This window comes from Thalassophryne amazonica, chromosome 1 (genome assembly GCF_902500255.1).
Source record: "Thalassophryne amazonica chromosome 1, fThaAma1.1, whole genome shotgun sequence".
Lineage (NCBI taxonomy): Eukaryota > Metazoa > Chordata > Actinopteri > Batrachoidiformes > Batrachoididae > Thalassophryne > Thalassophryne amazonica.
This window is the reverse complement of record NC_047103.1, coordinates 74469653-74490093: the sequence shown is the minus strand read 5'-3', so window position 1 is coordinate 74490093 and position 20441 is coordinate 74469653. Positions and strand designations below refer to the sequence as shown.

General features: G+C 41.9%; 1 protein-coding gene and 1 long non-coding RNA gene across 6 annotated transcripts in view; one reads left to right on the top strand and one right to left on the bottom strand.

Annotated features, from left to right (window-relative positions):
• Positions 1–15362: 15362 nt before the first annotated feature.
• The window catches only part of LOC117511860 (copine-3-like), a 72307-nt gene continuing 67228 nt past the window's right edge, over positions 15363–20441 (bottom strand). For 4 of the 5 annotated variants that reach the window (XM_034171770.1, XM_034171786.1, XM_034171799.1 and 1 more), the window contains one exon: positions 15363–16010. In XM_034171770.1, coding sequence (XP_034027661.1) covers positions 15882–16010 — 129 coding nt within the window. In that variant the 3' untranslated portion in view covers positions 15363–15881. The remainder of the gene's footprint in view (positions 16011–20441) is intronic. The other variant, XM_034171777.1, reaches the window with a different exon arrangement.
• Positions 16776–18043, top strand: LOC117511888. The gene is made up of 2 exons (XR_004561120.1): positions 16776–17032; positions 17526–18043. It is a non-coding gene; the product is annotated as an uncharacterized LOC117511888 (long non-coding RNA).

Below are 20441 nucleotides of genomic sequence, written 5' to 3'. Positions count from 1 at the left end.
ATCACATAAAACAGTTAACTCCGTAAGCGATCGATATCAGAATTGTCTGTTAATGAAACACAGTTAAACTCTGTAAGGAGGGCGGACTCCTCTACGGTTGCGAGGGACGCACGTAGTTAAATTCCGGAAGGAGGATACGGACTCCTCTGTTTTAATACGTAAAGGAAATCCCGGGTAGAAATACGTGCACTGTAAAAAAGCAGTTAAATTTGGCAGGGACGGCAGAGTCCCCTAATGCAGGACATTAGTTAAATTTCACGGGAGGGCGAGCTCCCCTGGGCTAAGAATACGCGTACGATTATTAAAAGTGTTTCTATTGTAAATAGTGTTTTGTGTAAGTGTAATAACTGTGTGAAAGTGTAATACTTTGGACAACGTTAGTGACAAACCGGCGTGTGGAAGCAGAGGCAAGTGATTCCGCTTCCTACGGAGGTGAAAGGAATCAACCACACGACGGCAAATTAATTGTCACGTCCAAAGGAAAGTGTGAAAACTTCAGATTTAGAACACCCTAGGTGTGCCCCCGTCTGAAGTCCAAATTATAACAAGGGATAATAAAAATGGGGGGTAAGACGTCTAAAAATAAGGAAAATTTATCAACGACTGGAAATTTATGGAAGCACAAAAAATCCAAAGCAACCAAGAAATTGGAGACCTGGATAAATAAACATGACTTTGACGGACACGACTGAACCTGATCAGTATACAGAAGCTAAAGAAGGAGTTAGAACAGCAACATAAAGGTGATGAGAAAAAGATGCAGAAAGTAGGGGCAGATTTAGTGGCATTTTTGGAGGAGGAAGCAGAGAACAGACAGAAGGGAGCAGAGAAGCGACGATTAGAGAAAGCAAGGAAAAAGAAAGCTGTAGGTAAGGCAGAAGAAGATGTGATAATTCAGCACAGAGAACCAGAACAGCCTCAGCAAACCACCGCCGGCTGGATCGTCGGTGACAACAACACCCTTATCTCCTCTACCAGAGGATGACGATGTACCGCCACCACAGTATGATTTGGCAGTAAAACCTAAGGTAAAAAGTGAAAAACCAGAAAAACCAGAAAAACCAGAAACACGCAGTCAAGCGAAAGTGCCTACAGCCCCTCCCATGGTGGAACACAGTGACCAGGGAGGTGCCTATCCTATGATAGAAGTACCAAATCCTCGTGCAGGAACAGCAGGACAGCGATCAACCATGCTCGTATATCGAACATGGAACTGCTGATGATATCAAAGCAGCAGTCGACTGATACCATCGCCACATGCGACATTGAGGATTTATGCAGGATATAGAAAACATTAGAAGTTCTACCACCTTAGTGGACCTGAAGTCCAACAGGTGTGGATGAAAGCATGTGGCCCTAAATGGAGTCAGATACGCGGAGACTGGAATCCTGCCGCCAGGATGGCGTACCATTGCCACATGATGATCCAGTCTTGAAAACAAGAGTGGAAGCTATGATTACACAGTGCAAAAGGTCTGTGTTAGGACCAAAGAAAATTATACTGAAATTACAGGACAACTCAGAAAGAAGGAGAGCCATGGACAAGTTTTAGAGCAGATTTGAGAGTTGTATTTAGAGTCCATAGTTGGCATATTGCAGGAACACCAGGTATGAAAACAAATTGAAAAATGTTTCACCTTGTGAAGCTGACATGACCGATTTGATTCATGATGGCAACTCAACAGCTGTCATACCGTAACAGGTGCCACTGAAGATGTTTTAAAATGAGATTCACAGGTATGCCATTACATGTGTCACTTTGTAAGCCATATTTGACAGAATGGCAAGAATTGGGACTGACAGTCATAACAGCTTTGTCAGCCCTGATTGGAGCAGAGTTGGACCACGAACGGAGTTCAGGTCCATCAACTAAATTGTATAAAGTAAGTAAGTATAAAATTGTACAAATTGTATATTGTGCCAGTTAATGTCTCACTGGTGCTGACAGCTGGACACACATTGATGCGTCCACTCACAATCCTGAGTGTTTCAGTTGAGTCCTGAGAAGATGATCTTCTCTCTTCGGTACCATCAGGATTGTGGACAACAGGTCCTTCAGACGTAGGGACTGATAAAAAATGCACAACCTGTAGTTATAAGACCAAAAACAGAATACAGACCATGTGTAAGACAGTATCCATTGAAACCTGATGCAATTGAAGGAATCAGGCCAGTAATAGAGAATTTATTAACAGCAGGAGTAATAGTGCCATGTCCAGATTCACCATGTAACACACCCATATTTCCTGTAAAAAAGGCTCCGCCCTCAGTGGGTGGAGAATGATTCAAGATCTGCAGGCAGTAAATGCTGCTGTGATTAAAAGAGCACCATGTGTCCCAGATCCACACACCTTGTTAAATTCGCTGAGACCAAATTCTAATAGTTTCCTCAGTAATTGACATAAGTAATGCATTTTTCTCTGTGCCAGTACACCCAGATAGTCAATTCTGGTTTGCTTTTACCTTTAAAGGACAACGATATAACATTTACCAGATTACCGCAGGGTTTACGCAGAGAGTCCAACTATTATTCTCAAGTCATGTCAGCAGTTTAGCCAATTTTGTTCACCGGCAGATAGCCAACTATTAGTGTATGTTGATGACCTTCTGATTGCCTCTGACACACGAGAAAACTGCATAACTGACACAGTAGCATTATTATGTTTCTTATTTGATAATGGCCACAAAGTGAGTAAAAACAAAGTTCAGTTGTGTAGGGATAAAGTAAAAATATTTAGGACATGAATTATCAGCCACAGGGCGTACTATCCTGTCTGACAGGAAGGAAGCAATTTTACACGCTCCAAAACCACAAACCAAAAAGCAGATGATGTCATTTCTTGGACTGACTAATTACTGCAGGGCATGGATTCCCTGTTATGCAGAATTGACTAGTCCACTTTCTGATTTGATGTACAAGGATGATATTTCAATGTCAACCGTGTTGGAATGGAACAAAGATGCTGAGGAAGCTTTTGTAAAAGTAAAACAAACATTAGTGTCATCCACAGTTTTGGCACTACCAGATTATAGTAAACCATTCATTCAAACAGCTGATTGTAAGAATAAGTTCATGACTAGTGTTTTGGTTCAAGTGTATGGCTCAAAATTAAGGCCAGTTGCCTACTACTCATCTAAATTGGATGCAGTGGCAAGTGCTCTACCACCATGTGTACAGGCTGTTGTTGCAGCCTCTATGGCTGTTCAAAGTAGCAGTAATGTTGTTCTATTCCATCAGTTGACACTGAAAGTTCCACATGCAGTTTCTGCACTTCTGTTGCAGACAAACATGAGCCTTTTGTCCCCAGCAAGACATCTTTCGTGCATGTCCTTGCTATTATCACAACCACACCTTACGGTAGAGCGCTGTACAACATTGAATCCATCCACATTGATACCTTTACCTGAGGATGGTGAGCCGCACAATTGTCTTGATGTAGCTACGGTCTGTACGAAAGCACGCCCAGACCTCCAGGACACACCCATCCCAAACAGTACAATTGTGTATGTGGATGGTTCTTCCACTAAAAACGCTTATGGACAAACACAATCTGGATATGCTGTTGTCACAAATTCAGAAGTATTGGATTCTGCTTCATTGCCATCCTCATTTTCAGCACAAGCAGCTGAATTAGTTGCTTTAACTGCAGCTTGCTATCTGTTTAAAGGTACGGCTGTAACAATTTATACAGACAGCCAGTACGCTTTTAGCACAGTGCATGTGTTTGCAAAACTGTGGGAAGAGCGTGGAATGGTGACATCATCTGGAAAGCCAGTGACTCATGCCACACTCCTAACTGCACTACTGAAGGCTGTGAAATTGCCTAAACAAATTGCTATATGCAAATGTGCGGCTCACACCAAGGGCTCTGACAGTATTTCAAAAGGAAATGATTTTGCTGACAGAGCAGCAAAAGAGGCAGCAGCAGCTTCTTCTATTTTTGTTGTACAGGAAACCACTCCAGATTTGCATTTAGGTCATACACTGCTTGCTGACATGCAACAGCAGGCAACTGAAAGAAAAACAGATGTGGATAAATAAAGGAGCTACGTATGCAAATGATTTGTACGTATGCCCACAAAAGAAACCCATATTGCCAAAAATATGTTTAAATGGGCAGCTATTATGAGCCATGGCGTGACGCATGTCTCATCAGGGGGTATGATATCGCAATTGCAATCTATTTTTTGTCTTTATGGGTTCGATGCATATGCAAAACAGCATTGTAGAGCATGCATGACATGTGCAAAACACAATTCACAAGGCAATTTGAGACCCCAAAGAGGCAAATTTCCAACACCACAATATCCCTTTCAAGTGATTCACATGGATTATATACAGCTGAGTAAACATGAAGGGAAGGAATTTTGTTTAGTCGTAATTGATGCCTTCTCAAAATGGGTAGAATTGTTCCCTACAAAACATGCAGATGCACTTACAGTGGCTAAGGCATTGTGCAAAGACATCATTCCACGATTTGGAATACCAGAAACAGTTTATTCAGATAATGGAGCGCATTTTGTTAATACAATAGTGCAATACGTAGGAGAAGCGCTACAGGTCAATCTCAAAAATCATTGTGCTTATCATCCACACAGTGCCGGATTAGTGGAAAGGACAAAGGGCACAATAAAAATAAGATTAAGGAAATGTATAGAAGAGACAAAACGAACCTGGATTGAATGTTGGACCTAGTAAAATTGTATATGAGAATAACACCAACACCATCAGGGTTAACACCATTTGAGATACTTTATGGACGACCATATCGTCTACCAATTTTGACATGGATACTAAAACAGCAGATGAGGAACAAACATTAGCAAATTTTATGAAAAAGACATTAACACAGAAAGAGATAACTTAAACACATTTACTGCCGAATAATTTTGATCTTCCACAGGACGGCCTTCCAGTAGTCTAGCCAGGAGACTGGGTGTTCATCAGAGTGATTAAGAGGAAGAACTGGTCCAGTCCTCGTTGGGAAGGTCTATACCAAGTGCTGTTAACAACACCAACTGCAGTAAAGATAGCGGAGAGATCAACGTGGATACATCACTGTAAGATACAGCGTGTGTTGGCTGCCTCCACAGTGTAAGGGGAAGTCTGGCTACAAAGGGAGTCTATTTAATTAGCAATAGATTGTCTCAATGCCAGTGAAGCAGGGAGATCCTTGCACTATTAGGTGAGGTGGTTAACAACACTGTATCCTAGCAATCATGACTGAACTACAGCAGACCCCGGAGCGGCGTGCTCAGCGCCGCCGCTGCTGGACTGTTGGTAGGGCAGCCGGTTGCGTTGTGATCTTAGTGTGTTTCGTGCTCCTCGGATTCCTGGCCTGGTGGTTGACCCAAGAATTGCAGCTCACTGTGGACCGAGCCAGAGAACAACGCAAGCAACGTCAGAAGAGGTTTATTCATAATGTGAACGAGACAGATGGACACCCTCATATATACCATACTAATATGTGGTACAGATATGTTCATTTATTGGCTATGGAATTACGTTACTAATTGTTATGTTTGTTCGCAAATACCTATATCCTCAACACACCCAGCTCTGACGGCTAAACCGTACCCTGCTAGGGTGACAGAATGTCTTATCATACAGATGCATAATCAAACTGTATTTCGGGGGCAGTTCTAACACCACTTGCCTCAGTGCAACCACTTATATGATAGGGATTTCAACAGAGGACGTACAAGCGTGCCCAAGTGCTGCTCCATTGACTAGACTGAAGGGAAACGCAAAAATATCATCACGTTAAATTGTCATCACAACGGCCATTCCCAAATTGCTTTTACGGGACAGGGAATAAAACTGTAAGTAAAATTAAGAAACGTCTGTGTACCCAAATGTATGTTTTATCAAATAATTTAAGCCTAGCCAAAACATAATATGTGGATGGTACTTATCTTCATCACATTGGACGGGGATGTAATTATACAGGCTCCTGTCCATGGGGAACGGATGAATCATGTGCTTATGTTAGTAAGTTTTTGCTACCACCTGTAAATGGTACTCCGGTGTATGATGACATCTATTGGCTTTGTGGTTCCAGACTGTACATGAGTCTCCCACCAAATTGGGGTGGTGTGTGTGCACCTACCCAGGTGACTGACCATACATATGTGGTAGGACCTCCACAGAGAAGAATGGCAGCACCAGACGGAGGAGATTGATATACCCAGATGTGTTACCACATGATCACATGTGGGGCTCGGATGTACTAAAGGACCAAAAAATTGTGGTCTGTAGGAGATAAAATAGCACATTCATTGTTCCCCTGGATAGGAGTGGGAAAAAATTCATTAATGATTGAAACTCTGAATTATCGATTGGGTCTGTTCATGAATGTAACAAAAAAAATAGTAGCAGCTCAAAACACTGAAATAGATGCTTTACGTACCATGGTGATGCAAAATCGCATGGTTTTAGACTTGCTTACTGGTTCACAGGGAGGAGTTTGTGTTCTGCTGAACACAACATGCTGTACTTTCATCCCAGACTCCATTCATTCAGTGGATATGCAGGACGCATTGGAAGAGCTGAATAAACTTCGTGATGCAATGCATAAAGACACCCTAGCCGTGAACCGGTGGAATCCCTGGTCCTGGTTGACTTCAGGACCATGTTGGCAGTTACTATTGAAAATGGTGACACCAGTTATTATAGTCCTAATTCTGATTGGACTTTGCATGTGTTGTGTGATCCCTTATATCAAAACAATGGTTGGCAAAATGGTGTCAAATACATTTGTACAGTGTAATCTGGCCTTCCAACAAACTATGCCAAAATATCAAGCATTGAAACAGTCAGACCTTAGTGGAGAAAACTATAATGACTGTACTGAGAATTATGATGATATTGAAAAGCTCACAACTCCAGTTCAAGCTTGAACTGTTGACGTGATGAGTTAACACACTCTTAGCCTATGAAGCTTTAGCTGAAAAAGTAATAAGACAAGTGGTGTAGTCGAATAATACAGAAAAACGGTTCATTTATACCAGTCAGCCGAAGTGATGTATGGTGGTGGTGTGGTGATAACAGAATCTTTGACAGACTGCCACGAAATGTGTCAGGTTATTGTGCATTAATATCATTATTGTTACCCATGACCCCTGAAGATGTTACGACATATGCAGCCTCTCTTATTCCTGAGGATTGGCAGAAAGGCATAGCCAGACATAGAGTAAAAAGAGATTGGAAAGGAGTAGGAAATCCAACATATATTGACGCAATAGGAGTCCCCAGAGGAGTGCCTGACGAGTATAAACTGGTTGATCAAATAGCAGCTGGATTCGAATCTTCCATCTGTTGGTGGTGTTCAATTAATAAAAACGTGGACAGAATAAACTAAGTTAATAAACTAACTAACTAAGCTGGGTGATGCCTACTATATGTTTAACAGGCGATAAACAGGTGGGAAATGTTAAGGATTTTATATATATATATATATATATATATATATATATATATATATATATATATATATATATATATATATGTTATCACTGTTAAACATTTGTACCTTCGTCTTCTTTCTTATGAAAACGGTGTTGTGCTGTTTGCACCTAACCCCGAGAATGTATGTGTTATTCAACCTTGTTTTAGCATGCTGGGGTCAATCTGAACTGGGAATGAAGAGCTGGATGTACTTATTATTATTATACAACTTGTTTTCGTAGCCGCTAACGACTGGGAGTGAAGCATGACGGGGTCAGGCTAAACTGGGAGTAAAAGAACTGAAGGTTGATTTGACTGTTGTGATGTGATGCTTAGGGTGAAGACCAGGACACTCCAGGCAGATGCACAACAGCTGATAACTGCAACAGACGAACGGGATGTGCTGACCTTCGACGATAAGAGTAAAAGAAAGAAACTGTTTTTCCTTACAGCTGCACTTATTGACGTATGTGTTTATGTTACGGGAAGAAACTTGTCTCGCATTGTCCCCCCCCCCCTTAGGACAAGTTTCATGATGTAATGAGGGCTTCTCTAATAAAAAGAGCGGGAGAACAGGCCAGACTTTAGTGTAGCCTTGGTGTACAGCCTGGCCGCACTCCGCGCGTGATTAATTTGACTTTCTGTCTCACTGGTGTTTCTTGACTCTGTCTTATCAAAGGTTTTAAGAATGTTTGGAGGAGAAAATACCCAACAAGGTACTCCCATTCCACTCTATTAAATGTTTTTTTTGGCATCCAATGAAATTACCACTTCAGGGAGATCCATATGGTATTTGGAGTACAGTAGATTGAAAAAGGTACGCACTACGCACATTAAAAAAAGGGATGCCTTTCTTTAATAAAACTAGTCTGGTCATTTGATATAATAGAAGGGAGGACTCTGTCTATGCGGGACGCTAAAGCAGCACAAGAAGTCAAATCCTTCCCTGCCGTGAGCAGTCATGAAATGGAGGCCTGTCTTAATGTTGTCGGGAGAACCTTGTTCTAATGATTGCTCAAAAACTGACAAAAGTAACGGTCCTAATTTCATATGAAACATAAAAATCAGAAGGGAATCCATCAGGGCCAGGGGATTTGGCTGACTTTAATGATTTAATAGAGGCTAAAACCCCTGCCAGATTAGGGGAGTATCAACTTCTATTAGAGTATTAAAATTAGGGATTTCCAGGTCACTGAGAAATTAGTGTACATTTTCAGAGTTGGGAGGATGAGACCAAAAATGAATAAATCCTCGACGTCCTCAATGGTGAAAGGCACCAAGCATGCAACACGCCAAGACCCCCAGGAGTCGAGGACATAGCCCGCAGGATACGTTCCATCTGGGCAGATAAGATTCCCCGGTCCTGACCTTCTTGTAGAAAAAATGGTGTCAATAGTGTTCAGAGACCAGTTGATCAATTCCATGGTTAATCCAATAGTAGTCCAATAGATCCAGAATCCAATATAATTTGAGAAATTCACAGTCTGGTGAAGTAGGGACTGAAGGTTAAAGGCAGAGAACAGAGATAAGGGAGAGTGGAGGAGATGCGACCGCCCTCGTCGGAGTCCCAAGCTGGAAACTGCATTTTACCAAAGTTTTGGTAACTGGCATTTTGGTAACCTTGATAAAGAATACCAAGTTTCTTAGCTTTAGTTTCCTAATCTGGTCAGGTTCCAAGATAAAGGAACCCAAAAACCTCTGCCTCAGTCTACTCCATGCTAGACACTGGCCCAATAAATGTAGAGACATCTCAGGTTCTTCCCCACAAGCTGCATGTGCTGACCTGTTGGAGTTTCATTACCATTCTATGTCTGTTCAAATGGTTATAACCTGTGGCAGTCCCAACCACTGTACTTATTATACTTCTAGGTCAACTAGCTCCCTGGAAAACCTTAGGTTTGGTCTTTCCATGAGCTTTCTTGCCTGCCCGCAATCACTCAAGTGCTGCCATCGTTTGTGGTGCTGCTTCCTCATCCAGTTCTGGAGAGCGGTCTTCTGCACAGCAGCTGACACCCCTACAACTGGCTCTGGACCCACAAATTTAGTCGAGTTCCCCGACTTTGCGAGCCAGTCCACTAGCTCTCTCATTACCTGGAATACCTGTATGCAAGTAAGCATGCAAATACATCACAATACGCTCAGAAAATTTTGGGCATGCTGAAAATTTTCAGCGTATGACAGCGTATGACTTATGCGCACATGCGGGACATAAGTTGCACATAAGTTATGCGATTGTTCAAACACATTTCTTGTCATTTACTCACAAGCCTAAATACGTCCATTAATGCTGGTCATTGATTGGCTGAAAGCTGCAGTCCTCATGCGAACAAGCGACAGACTGTTTCATTCACACACAAAGTAAATATAATCTTATGTGTTCGTTTTAGTGGGATTCATCATCACAGTCTGACAAAAATGTATCAGAAAGCAGAAAGCTTAAACTGCCAGTCACTCTGGTACCGCCACATTCCGATCTAATGGCTGCACTTACATATGAAACATAAGAACAGGTACATAAGAAAAGGTCCGAATTACCCCAGTAGTGCCATTTGGCACCCTCCGGTCAGAATAGGAGGTGGGAGAAAAGGCTGGATTTTAGAGTGTTAACTCAGTGAGAAGGCTGTCCACAAAAATAACCAACAAAGAGGAGAGATAACCCCTTGCAGACAGCCCCACTTCACTGTCATTGACTGTAAGGACTGGTTCACACAGCAGGATAATTAGGCCGATATCGGACCTGATCTTCCCCTTCCGACAATCTTAAGGATGCCCCAACAATTGTGATGATCCTAAAGATAATCTTATCAGATATTCCTGCTATGTGTGGTGTGTTAAGAGTGCTCTGATCTGCTCGGAAGGACGTCAGGGGCGCTCCGACTGCAAATCGGGGATATTCAACATGTTGGACTGTCTTGGCCTGATATTGTGTGTGTGGTATCCTCCGACCACAAACTAGCATGTAGCCTGCTGAATGTGACATGCAGCCAATCAGAAAGCGATGTGACGGACGTACTGTGCGGAAAATAACATCAAAACAGGTATTCTGACTTACCAGAAAGTCCGGTGGTCGCGCTGTCTCCACTCCTTTTAAATGAACGCCTTTTTCTTTTTGTATTGTTTTTTTCCTGTTGTAAATAGTCTACAAAGTATCTCCATTTGTTTACTCTGAAGTCACATTTAATCTCAAGAGATTTTGCGAGATTTCCTGTCTGAGCTGGGAATGTTCGTGTGTGGTGGTGTTGTCCTTACCGTGTGGCTGAACACCACACACTGTACGACCAAAACTGTTAGATCTATTTTTTTTTTTTTTTATCTCCATGTGTGTGGTCTCTCAGCTTTTGGAAACCTAAAGATAATTTTAAAATCCTGTCGTGTGAACCAGGCTTAACCAGATGGATTTTTGCCATACTTCAATGTAGAAAGGCAACAAATTCACTTAGTGACATTACACTGAGTGGTGACCTTTTAAGGACACCATCTCTGACATATCTATCAGTTAGTCTCTCCAAACCTTTCAAAAGGAATGATGTGAGACTGATAGCTCTTAGCTTCGTTGCAAGAAGTTTTGGCCAGATTGGGTAGAAAAATCACGCTGGCTAGTCTCCATGATTTGGGAACATAGCCATTAGCCAGTCATGCCTAACATATCTTAGTTATAATATTGATTAGCAGGCCCTTCTGTAGAAAAGAAGGGAAAATAATATATACCTTGCTTTAGTTCAGTCTTCCACAGTGAGGACACAAGGAGGCTCATCTATTGGACGCTCCCCAGTAGCACCCAGGAAGTGTACCTGGAGCACATTCTTTAGGACACTCACCTGGGTGTTTGGAACGACCTGTGGTGGACAAACGAACTGCATGTGACTGACTGGATCCTTTCCCAAGATTCTGTAGTTTGGAGGCGGCACTTTGTCCCTCCACCTCTCTTTCTCTAGTTCTCTGGTTCTCTAGGAAAGTCTTTTGGCTTTCTTAATGGCTGCTTTGTAACCATTTCTTGTCTTAACATATTGCTCTCATCTTTCTCCAGATATTTGAGCTCCATATCTGTGCAACTTGGCCCTGACTACTTGCTGGAGTCCTGTTAGCTCTGGTGTCCACCATAATGGCTTCTTGCCAGGCTTCTAGGTCTTCTGTGGACAAGCCATCTCATAGGCCGTCAACACAGTTTCCTGTGAACTTAAGCTTCTGTATTTTGTACAGTCTTAATTCTGACAATTTTACCCCCCATGAAGGATACCAGGGTCTTATGATGAGGGGCAGCACAGTGGGTTAGTGGTTAGCACTGATGCCTCACATCAAGAAGGTTGTCTGTCCTTACTGTCCTTTCTATGTGGAGTCTGCATGTTGTCCCCATGTTTGCGTGATTTTCCTCCGAGCACTCCAGTTTCCTCCCACATAAAAAAAAAACATGCATATTTAGGGTCTGCTCCTTTCTCTGCTCCTGACCAAGGCAGAGTCTCTATACATCTGGAGGTGGTCCCCAGGTGCCGGACTGTGGCTGCCCACTGCTTCTAGTGGTTGGATTGAGTCTAACTGCAGTTATGATGGTTAAATGCAGAGGACAAATTTAGTTGTGTGTGTGTGTTTATATATATCTTCAATATGAAGCAGAGTTCTCGATGATCTGACATTGACTCCTCCTTGGAAACATACCAGTTACTGACTGTATCTATTAGGTCCATAGAACCTACTGTAATTATCAATAGGAAGGGGTTTAACCTCTGAGGGGGTCAAAAAGTATGGTAAAGGGACAAGGCAACATTAAAAGCCAAATGTGCATGAGTCCACCTGGAGTAAAGTTGATTGGACATGATTTGGAAAGACATACACCTGTCTACATATAAGGTCCCATAGTTGAAAGTGCCTGTCAGAGCACAAACCAAGCATGAAGTCAAAGGAATTGTCTGCAAACCTCCGAGACAGGATTGTATCAAAGCACAAATCTGGGGAAAGGTACAGAAACATTTCTGCTGCTTTCAAGGTCCCAATGTGCACAGTGTCCTCCACCATCCTTAAATGGTAGACGTTCGGTTATACTCTTCCTAGAGCTGGCCGCTTGTCCAAACTGAGCGATCAGGGGAGAAGGGCCTTAGTCAGGGAGATGACCAAGAATCCGATGGTCACTCTGTCAGAGTTCCAGCACTCTTCTGTGGAGAAAGGAGAACCTTCCAGAAGAACAACCATCTCTAGAGCAATCCACCAATTAGGCCTGTATGGTAGAGGGGTCAGACGGAAGACACGCCTGAGCAAAAGGCACATGGCAGCCTGCCTGGAGTTTGCCAAAAAACAAAATTCTCTGCTCTGATGAGACAAAGATAGAGCTCTTTGGTGTGAATGCCAGACAGAATGTTTGCAGGAAACCAGGCACCATCCCTACAGTAAAGCATGGTGGTGGCAGCATCATGCTGTTGGTGAGGTTTTGAGCTGTAAGAACTGGGAGGCTAGACAGGAGTGAGGGAAAGATGAATGCAGCAATGTACAGAGACATTCTGGATGAAAACCTGCTCCAGAGTACTCTTGACCTCAGACTGCGGCAACAGACATCTTTCAGCAGGCCAATGACCGCCAATGACAGCCAAAATATCAAAGGAGTGGCTTCAGGACAACTCTGTGAATGTCATTGAGTGGCCCAGCCAGAGCCCAGACCTGAATCTGATTGAACATCTCTGGAGAGATCTAAAAATGGCTGTGGACCGACACTCCTCACCAGCTTGAGAGATGCTGCAAAGAAAAATGGACAAAACTGCCCAAAGATAGGTGCACCAATCCACCAAAATCAGGGTTTTCTTGTTTGTTTTTTTAAACTGGGGATCATCCCCAAAGGGTTATTAGCAAACTGGGCATTATCTAAAGTTGGCGTGGAGACATTCACCAAAACAACAGGATTGTGTAGGATAGTCCCTACAATAATTAAATATATTCCATTTGTGGCTGATCATTTTTGAAAGTGAGAAATGTATTTTGTTACTAATTAAAAATTCATCCCATCTTGCTCTGGAGTCAAAGTTTGAGTGATAGATGTGGCCTGTCCATGGGTTTTTAAGCCTGTCATTAATACATAAATAAATTTCCTGGAGAAAAATCACATCTGTCATAACTTTATTTATGGACATGTATGTTTTATTACTTAACACAATCAGCTCTAGGCCCAATTTTCCCAGATGCCTTTTGGCAAACAGTACCTATAATTTCACATCTATTTAAAAAATCATTCTCAGTTCCACTTCACTGTGACGCTGTGACTGTAACTGACTTGGAAATTTTGATATATGATACCCTCTTGTATGAAGAAAACTGGTCATAAAGCGTTATGTATGAACAATATTACTGGTCCTTACAGATGTTTGTTCGATTACTTATGGCCTTTGAAAATACAGGCCCTGTTCACAAATGGCTGTAATTCCTAAATGGTTATTGAGATATTTTTGTGAAACCCCTTCAATTAAAGCTGAAAGTCTAAACTACAAGCACACCTTGAACGTTTCATTTCAGGTTTATTGTGGTGGCGTATAAAGGCAACATTGCAAAAACGGTGTCAAGTGTCCAAAATTGTAGTTTTGATCCACTTGATTGACTGCCGCTACATGGACACGTGGACAATGCAAGTTATACAAACAGCAACAGACTAACAAAGAGTAAGTAGCACAACTGTAAACCATTACCAGTTAACAAGCATTAGTGGTATCACAACCAGTCCTAACTTTATACAGATAATTTTCCAGTTTTTAAAATATTTAAGATGCATAAAATAAAGCTCTACTGCCTCTCTTTTTATTTATTTATTTTTTTTAAGACTTAAGTCATATCAAGAATTTTCTTTGGCACCACTATAATTTTATTCCTGAACACTTAAATGAGGGATTCATAATATAATATTGCCAATATGATCAAAAGTTGCACCATCTGGAAACAATTTAGAATTTCTCCCCTTGAAGGGGAGAAATTCATGCGATCAGACGCCAAGATCTACATTTGGTAGCAATGGAATGGATCATGTAGGGGCTTCCCTGATCTGCGCAAGGGATGCACGGAAGCACATTGAAACTGACAATCGGAGTAAAGGAAGGTGAACAAGTTGCTGAACAAAATAAATGGTGATGGTAAATGCTCAGAAAGAGCTTATTTCTGCATAAATCTAATATGTTTCTCACATATTTTGTAAAGGTTAGCAAGAAATAAACACTTTTAAATCTAACAATACTGTCTTTGAAGCCAGATAACGCCTCTGAAGTGATTTACAAGACATCTTACAGATGCTAGCGTGCACACCCTGGGAATGTGCTTCAAGCAAGTGGGTCAGGTCAAAAGTAATCTCAAAACCTCACGCAGGCACACACGCACTTCCTCCTGTATATGGCAGAAAATGTATAAAGGAACAGAAAATAATCACTATGGAATTCCCCCAGGTAAATATATTCTCTATTAAAATGAGCTGTAATTTTGCAACATGTAAAAAAAAATAAACCAACATTATAATCCTTGGATTTCAGTAGAAACGTTTGTGAAATTTGAAAAGCCGTACAGCTTTAAGCAACTCTGGGATGACAAAGTGAAAGCCCAAACACATACAACAAGTGCATAATACTAACAGGTTAGTTCATAGGCCACCACATGTACCACTACAGAGTAAGCTACTTGATTTCTCTCCACAAACACAGAGCATTGAGAGACAAATCAGTTATTAATGATGCCATTTATACAAGGATGTAAAAGCGATATATATATATATATATATATATATATATATATATATATATATATATATATATATATAATCCTTTACGTGTGTGTGTGTGTGTGTGTGTGTGTGTGTGTGTGTGTGTGTGTGTGTGTGTGTGTACATATACACCAACACAAACCTAATGTTATGTCTTTAACCATGACTGGTTCACTGGCATTAATATTTCGAAGCAAAAAAAGAGATCAGACCAATCAACTAAATACTTCAATGTTTGCTCCATTCTATGGTTTAAACTACTATGGTACTAGGGAATACAGCATCAAATGCTCATATTTTATTTTAGTTCTACAGTTAAAAGCAGATGTGCATTTTTAGACTTAGTTCAGGGTTAATCAACCTATTCATCCAACATAAGTGTTACTACCGTCACAAGGAATTTCAGTAAAATGATGTTTGAAAGTATACGGAGAGTACTAAAATTCTAGGTAAGAATAAGGAGGTCACACAGACCTTCATATTTAGCAAATACTAGAGCTATTTAGATATAAGTGCTTTTAAAAGTGGATATAAGGATTTGTCAGCTGTGTGGAGTTAATCTTGGCCACTCGCATGTTGTTGAAATAGAAGGGTTGAGGAGGCTCAGTCAGAGCATTTGTGAAGCTGGACTCTGCACCTTTGAAGAAGTCAATTAATGTGCTGGAGGTGGTATGGGTCTGTGTTGGCGACTGGTCCTTTTCTGCGTTGTTCCTAAATTCAGATGGTCCCTGCAGGATTTGGTACAGCGTTGGTGATGACTGGAGTTAGCTTCATAGCACTGAAAAACTCCACAACCTGACCCGGAACTTCAGCCAACACACTTTTGGCAAGTGCTTCTCGACAATCCTGAAGTGTAAAAGAGGAGTTACAAAAGTCAATGAGTTGCATACAGTAAATCAGCAATTACTTGATCTGAAACAGGTTTGAAGGGAAATGGATTAGTACAACATGACACAGTAAGACAGAAGGAAATTCCATCCTATTTTACATTCTTACTCCCACTAAGGAGGATATTCCTTTCAATGCAAAGGATCAGCAGCTCTACTCCGAGCTCCTCATGAATGACTGAGCTTCTCACCTTATCTCTGAGGGAGACACCAGCCACTCTCCAGAGGAAACCCATTTTGGCTGCTTGTACCTGCAATCTGGTTCTTTCAGTCATGACCCAACCCTCATGACCATAGGTGAGAGTAGGAATGAAGACTGACCAGCAGATCGGGAGCTTCGCCTTTTGGCTCAGCTCCCTTTTCGTCACAACTGTCAGGTAGAGTGAATGCAATACCATCCCTGCTGCACTGACTCTCCAGCCAATCTCACGCTCCATCGTCCCCTCACTCGTGAACAAGACCCCGAGGTACTTGAACTCCTTCACTTGGGTTAAGACCTCATTCCCTACCCGGAGTAGGCAATCCATCGGTTTCCTGCTAAGAACCATGGCCTCAGAACCCAGCCGCTTCACACTCCGCTGCGAACCGATCCAGTGAGTGTTGGAGGTCACAGGCTGATGAAGCCAACCCAAACAACATGCACAGCTATTTGTTGATTTGTTAGTTTAGCTCTGACTACAAATCATGACAACAAACAACAACAAAACATTCCAGCTGGATCAAACAAGCTTGCTAAAAAGGTTGCTCTGTAGCACCTAAAGAAAGTTTTATAATAAAACAAGTGAGAAATGCCCGTTTCTGGGATAAAGATGACAGAAGTCGTCACCGTCTTCATAATCCTTCTCCAACATGAGCCAAATTCCTTCTTTCAAATTCATAGTGACTAACCTTGAAAAAAAGCAGAGGTCAGACAAATGTCTTGAAGCCATAAGGTCAAATAATCAAGACATCTTCAACCAGACTGACTATATAGTCAGTCTGGTTGAAGATGTCTTGATTATTATACACACTATATAGTGTGCTGTACAACCATACAAGAATATACAAAACGTACTGACCAGTTCAACCGCTGCCTTTGTGCTTATTGTTGCCATTTTTTTTTTAAATGCTGTTTGGCTGTAATCACGCATTCAGGGCAAACATATATTGGGCATCTCACATTTCTCTATGTATATGATGCATATGTGTCTATTCTTCAGACTATTAGAAGTACAAACTTGCAAACTGTTTTAGTTATGTGTCAAGAGTTCTGTGGTCATAAACTTTAAAAACTTTGACGCACAAGATGTTGCCTACCTTCAGCTCATTATCCATTAAAACATCTTAGAATACTCAAACCACATGTAACAAAGGAGTCCAAAGCGTGCCACTGGATGCTTGAGAGGAATTTTCCTTTTGTGTAAATGTGTCTGTACAGTGATTCCCCCTAACACTGCATTGGGTCAGGCCCAGGAAATTTATTTCCACTAGCCAGAGTGCCACAAATAATTTATCCTTTTACAATAAAGCTCTTTACTGTGCTATTAGGGCAGCTGCCATTGCTGTGAACTTAACAACATGCGTTTATTGTGAAGCCACAGCAGCTTTACACATTTTGATTTACCATATTTTCCAGAGTATAAGTCGCACTGGAGTGTCACACTGGCGAGAAAAAAAAGTATGCAAGTCACACCGACGTATAAGTCGCATTTTTTACTTCATGCAAGAAGAAGCAAAATGGGTTTAATCGCCATATTATTCATTTATAAGGTGCATAAGGTGTAAAGGAACACAGCTAATGAGCTAATTAACATCACTATAAGGGCACAAAATGTGAGTAAACTGCTTCTTTCAGCCACTGAACAGACAAACATATGTGAGATGAACATACCACGCAATGAAACGTTTCAAAACCCAGTGTACAATTTATATATTTACAACATAGTCTTTAAGCCATTGGAAGCTAAGACCTAATCTCTACAGATTTGTCAACATGTCATAACTTTGGGTGAAGAGGGGGAAAAAAAACTTGGGGTGAGAAGCAGGGCTCAGCTCACAATGTGGCTGGGGGAGTAATGAGCTGCCCTGTATGGAGTAAGATAGCTGCCACAAAGAATTTGGTGTACAACATGTTTACTGACACACATATCTAACATTACGAATACAAATGGTTAGAATTATGCACACATCTTTTTGGCAGCTATCTTACTCCACAGCCCTGTCGCCCTCCCCCTCTCCCACTGGTAGAAGGCACGGACCGGCGGTCTGCTTCGTGGGTGGGTTCTCCCTCTAACAACAAAATGGGGTCCGGTAGCTGAGAAAAGCCATGAAAACAGCCCCGTGCCCATCCACAGGACAGACTGTCTTATTTGAGTCTCCGCAGTCAGCTGTTTGGACTTTTCCTCTTCCTCGTTTAATAATTAAAGGCGGATTATCACACAGACTTTTTATGGACTTTTTGAGCTCAAGACTGATCTCTTTTGGATTCTATGTGGAACATTTCCCAAAGTGACACTGCGCTCCAACGCAAACTAACAGTAAGTTCAGTTTTAAATCAGCTCACAGCGTTTGTGTGTTTTGTGTTCATGTTGTTACTCTGCTGTGGAAATGAACGTCTGTTCATTTGTGCCATAACAACACACTGCACACAGACATGAACGTCTGAGCGTTTGCGCGCACACAGATGTAAATGTAAGAAGAATGGCCACTTGCCGTTTTTACGGTGCAGTTCTTTGTATCATTAAACAGCACTTTTTTTCTATTTGATAAAGACATTTATTCATATTTATTTGCTTGAAGTGAGCATGACTGCTAATTGTATTTTATTTGGAGCCGACATGAGGAAAAGCTCAAAATAGTAACACCATCATGATCACTCATTTAAAAACAAACAAACCATTTTTTTGATAAAAAGGCAGTTTAATGGTGTGTTTCTCATTTTAAGTGTAAAGAAAAGTTGTGGTCGTGAATTGTGATTTTTTTTCCCCCCCCATATACACTCAACAAAAATATAAACGCAACACTTTTGGTTTTGCTCCCATTTTGTATGAGATGAACTCAAAGATCTAAAACTTTTTCCACATACACAGTATCACCATTTCCCTCAAATATTGTTCACAAACCAGTCTAAATCTGTGATAGTGAGCACTTCTCCTTTGCTGAGATAATCCATCCCACCTCACAGGTGTGCCATATCAAGATGCTGATTAGACACCATGATTAGTGTACAGGTGTGCCTTAGACTGTCCACAATAAAAGGCCACTCTGAAAGGTGCAGTTTTATCACATAGCACAATGCCACAGATGTCGCAAGATTTGAGGGAGCGTGCAATTGGCATGCTGACAGCAGGAATGTCAACCACAGCTGTTGCTCGTGTATTGAATGTTCATTTCTCTACCATAAGCCATCCCCAAAGGCATTTCAGAGAATTTGGCAGTACATCCAACCAGCCTCACAACCGCAGACCACGTGTAGCCACACCAGCCCAGGACCTCCACATCCAGCATGTTCACCTCCAAGATCATCTGAGACCAGCCAATCGGACAGCTGCTGAAACAATCGGTTTGCATAACCAAAGAATTTCTGCACAAACTGTCAGAAACCGTCTCAGGGAAGCTCATCTGCATGCTCATCGTCCTCATCAGGGTCTCGACCTGACTCCAGTTCGTCATTGTAACCGACTTGAGTGGGCAAATGCTCACATTCGCTGGCGTTTGGCACAATGAATAGGTGTTCTCTTCACGGATGAATCCCAGTTCACACTGTCCAGGGCAGATGGCAGACAGCGTGTGTGGCGTCGTGTGGGTGAGCAGTTTTCTGATGTCAATGTTGTGGATCGAGTGGCCCATCGTGGCGGTGGGGTTATGGTATGGGCAGGCGTCTGCTATGGACGAAGAACACAGGTGCATTTTATTGATGGCATTTTGAATGCACAGAGATACCGTGATGAGATCCTGAGGCCCATTGTTGTGCCATCATCCAAGAACATCACCTCATGTTGCAGCAGGATAATGCACGGCCCCATGTTGCAAGGATCTGTACACAATTCTTGGAAGCTGAAAATGTCCCAGTTCTTGCATGGCCGGCATACTCACTGGACATGTCACCCATTGAGCATGTTTGGGATGCTCTGGACCGGCGTATACGACAGCGTGTACCAGTTCCTGCCAATATCCAGCAACTTCGCACAGCCATTGAAGAGGAGTGGACCAACATTCCACAGGCCACAATTGACAACCTGATCAACTCTATGCGAAGGAGATGTGTTGCACTGCATGAGGCAAATGGTGACACCAGATACTGACTGGTATCCCCCCCCCCCAATAAAAAAAAAACTGCACCTGTCAGAGTGGCCTTTTATTGTGGACAGTCTAAGGCACACCTGTGCACTAATCATGGTGTCTAATCAGC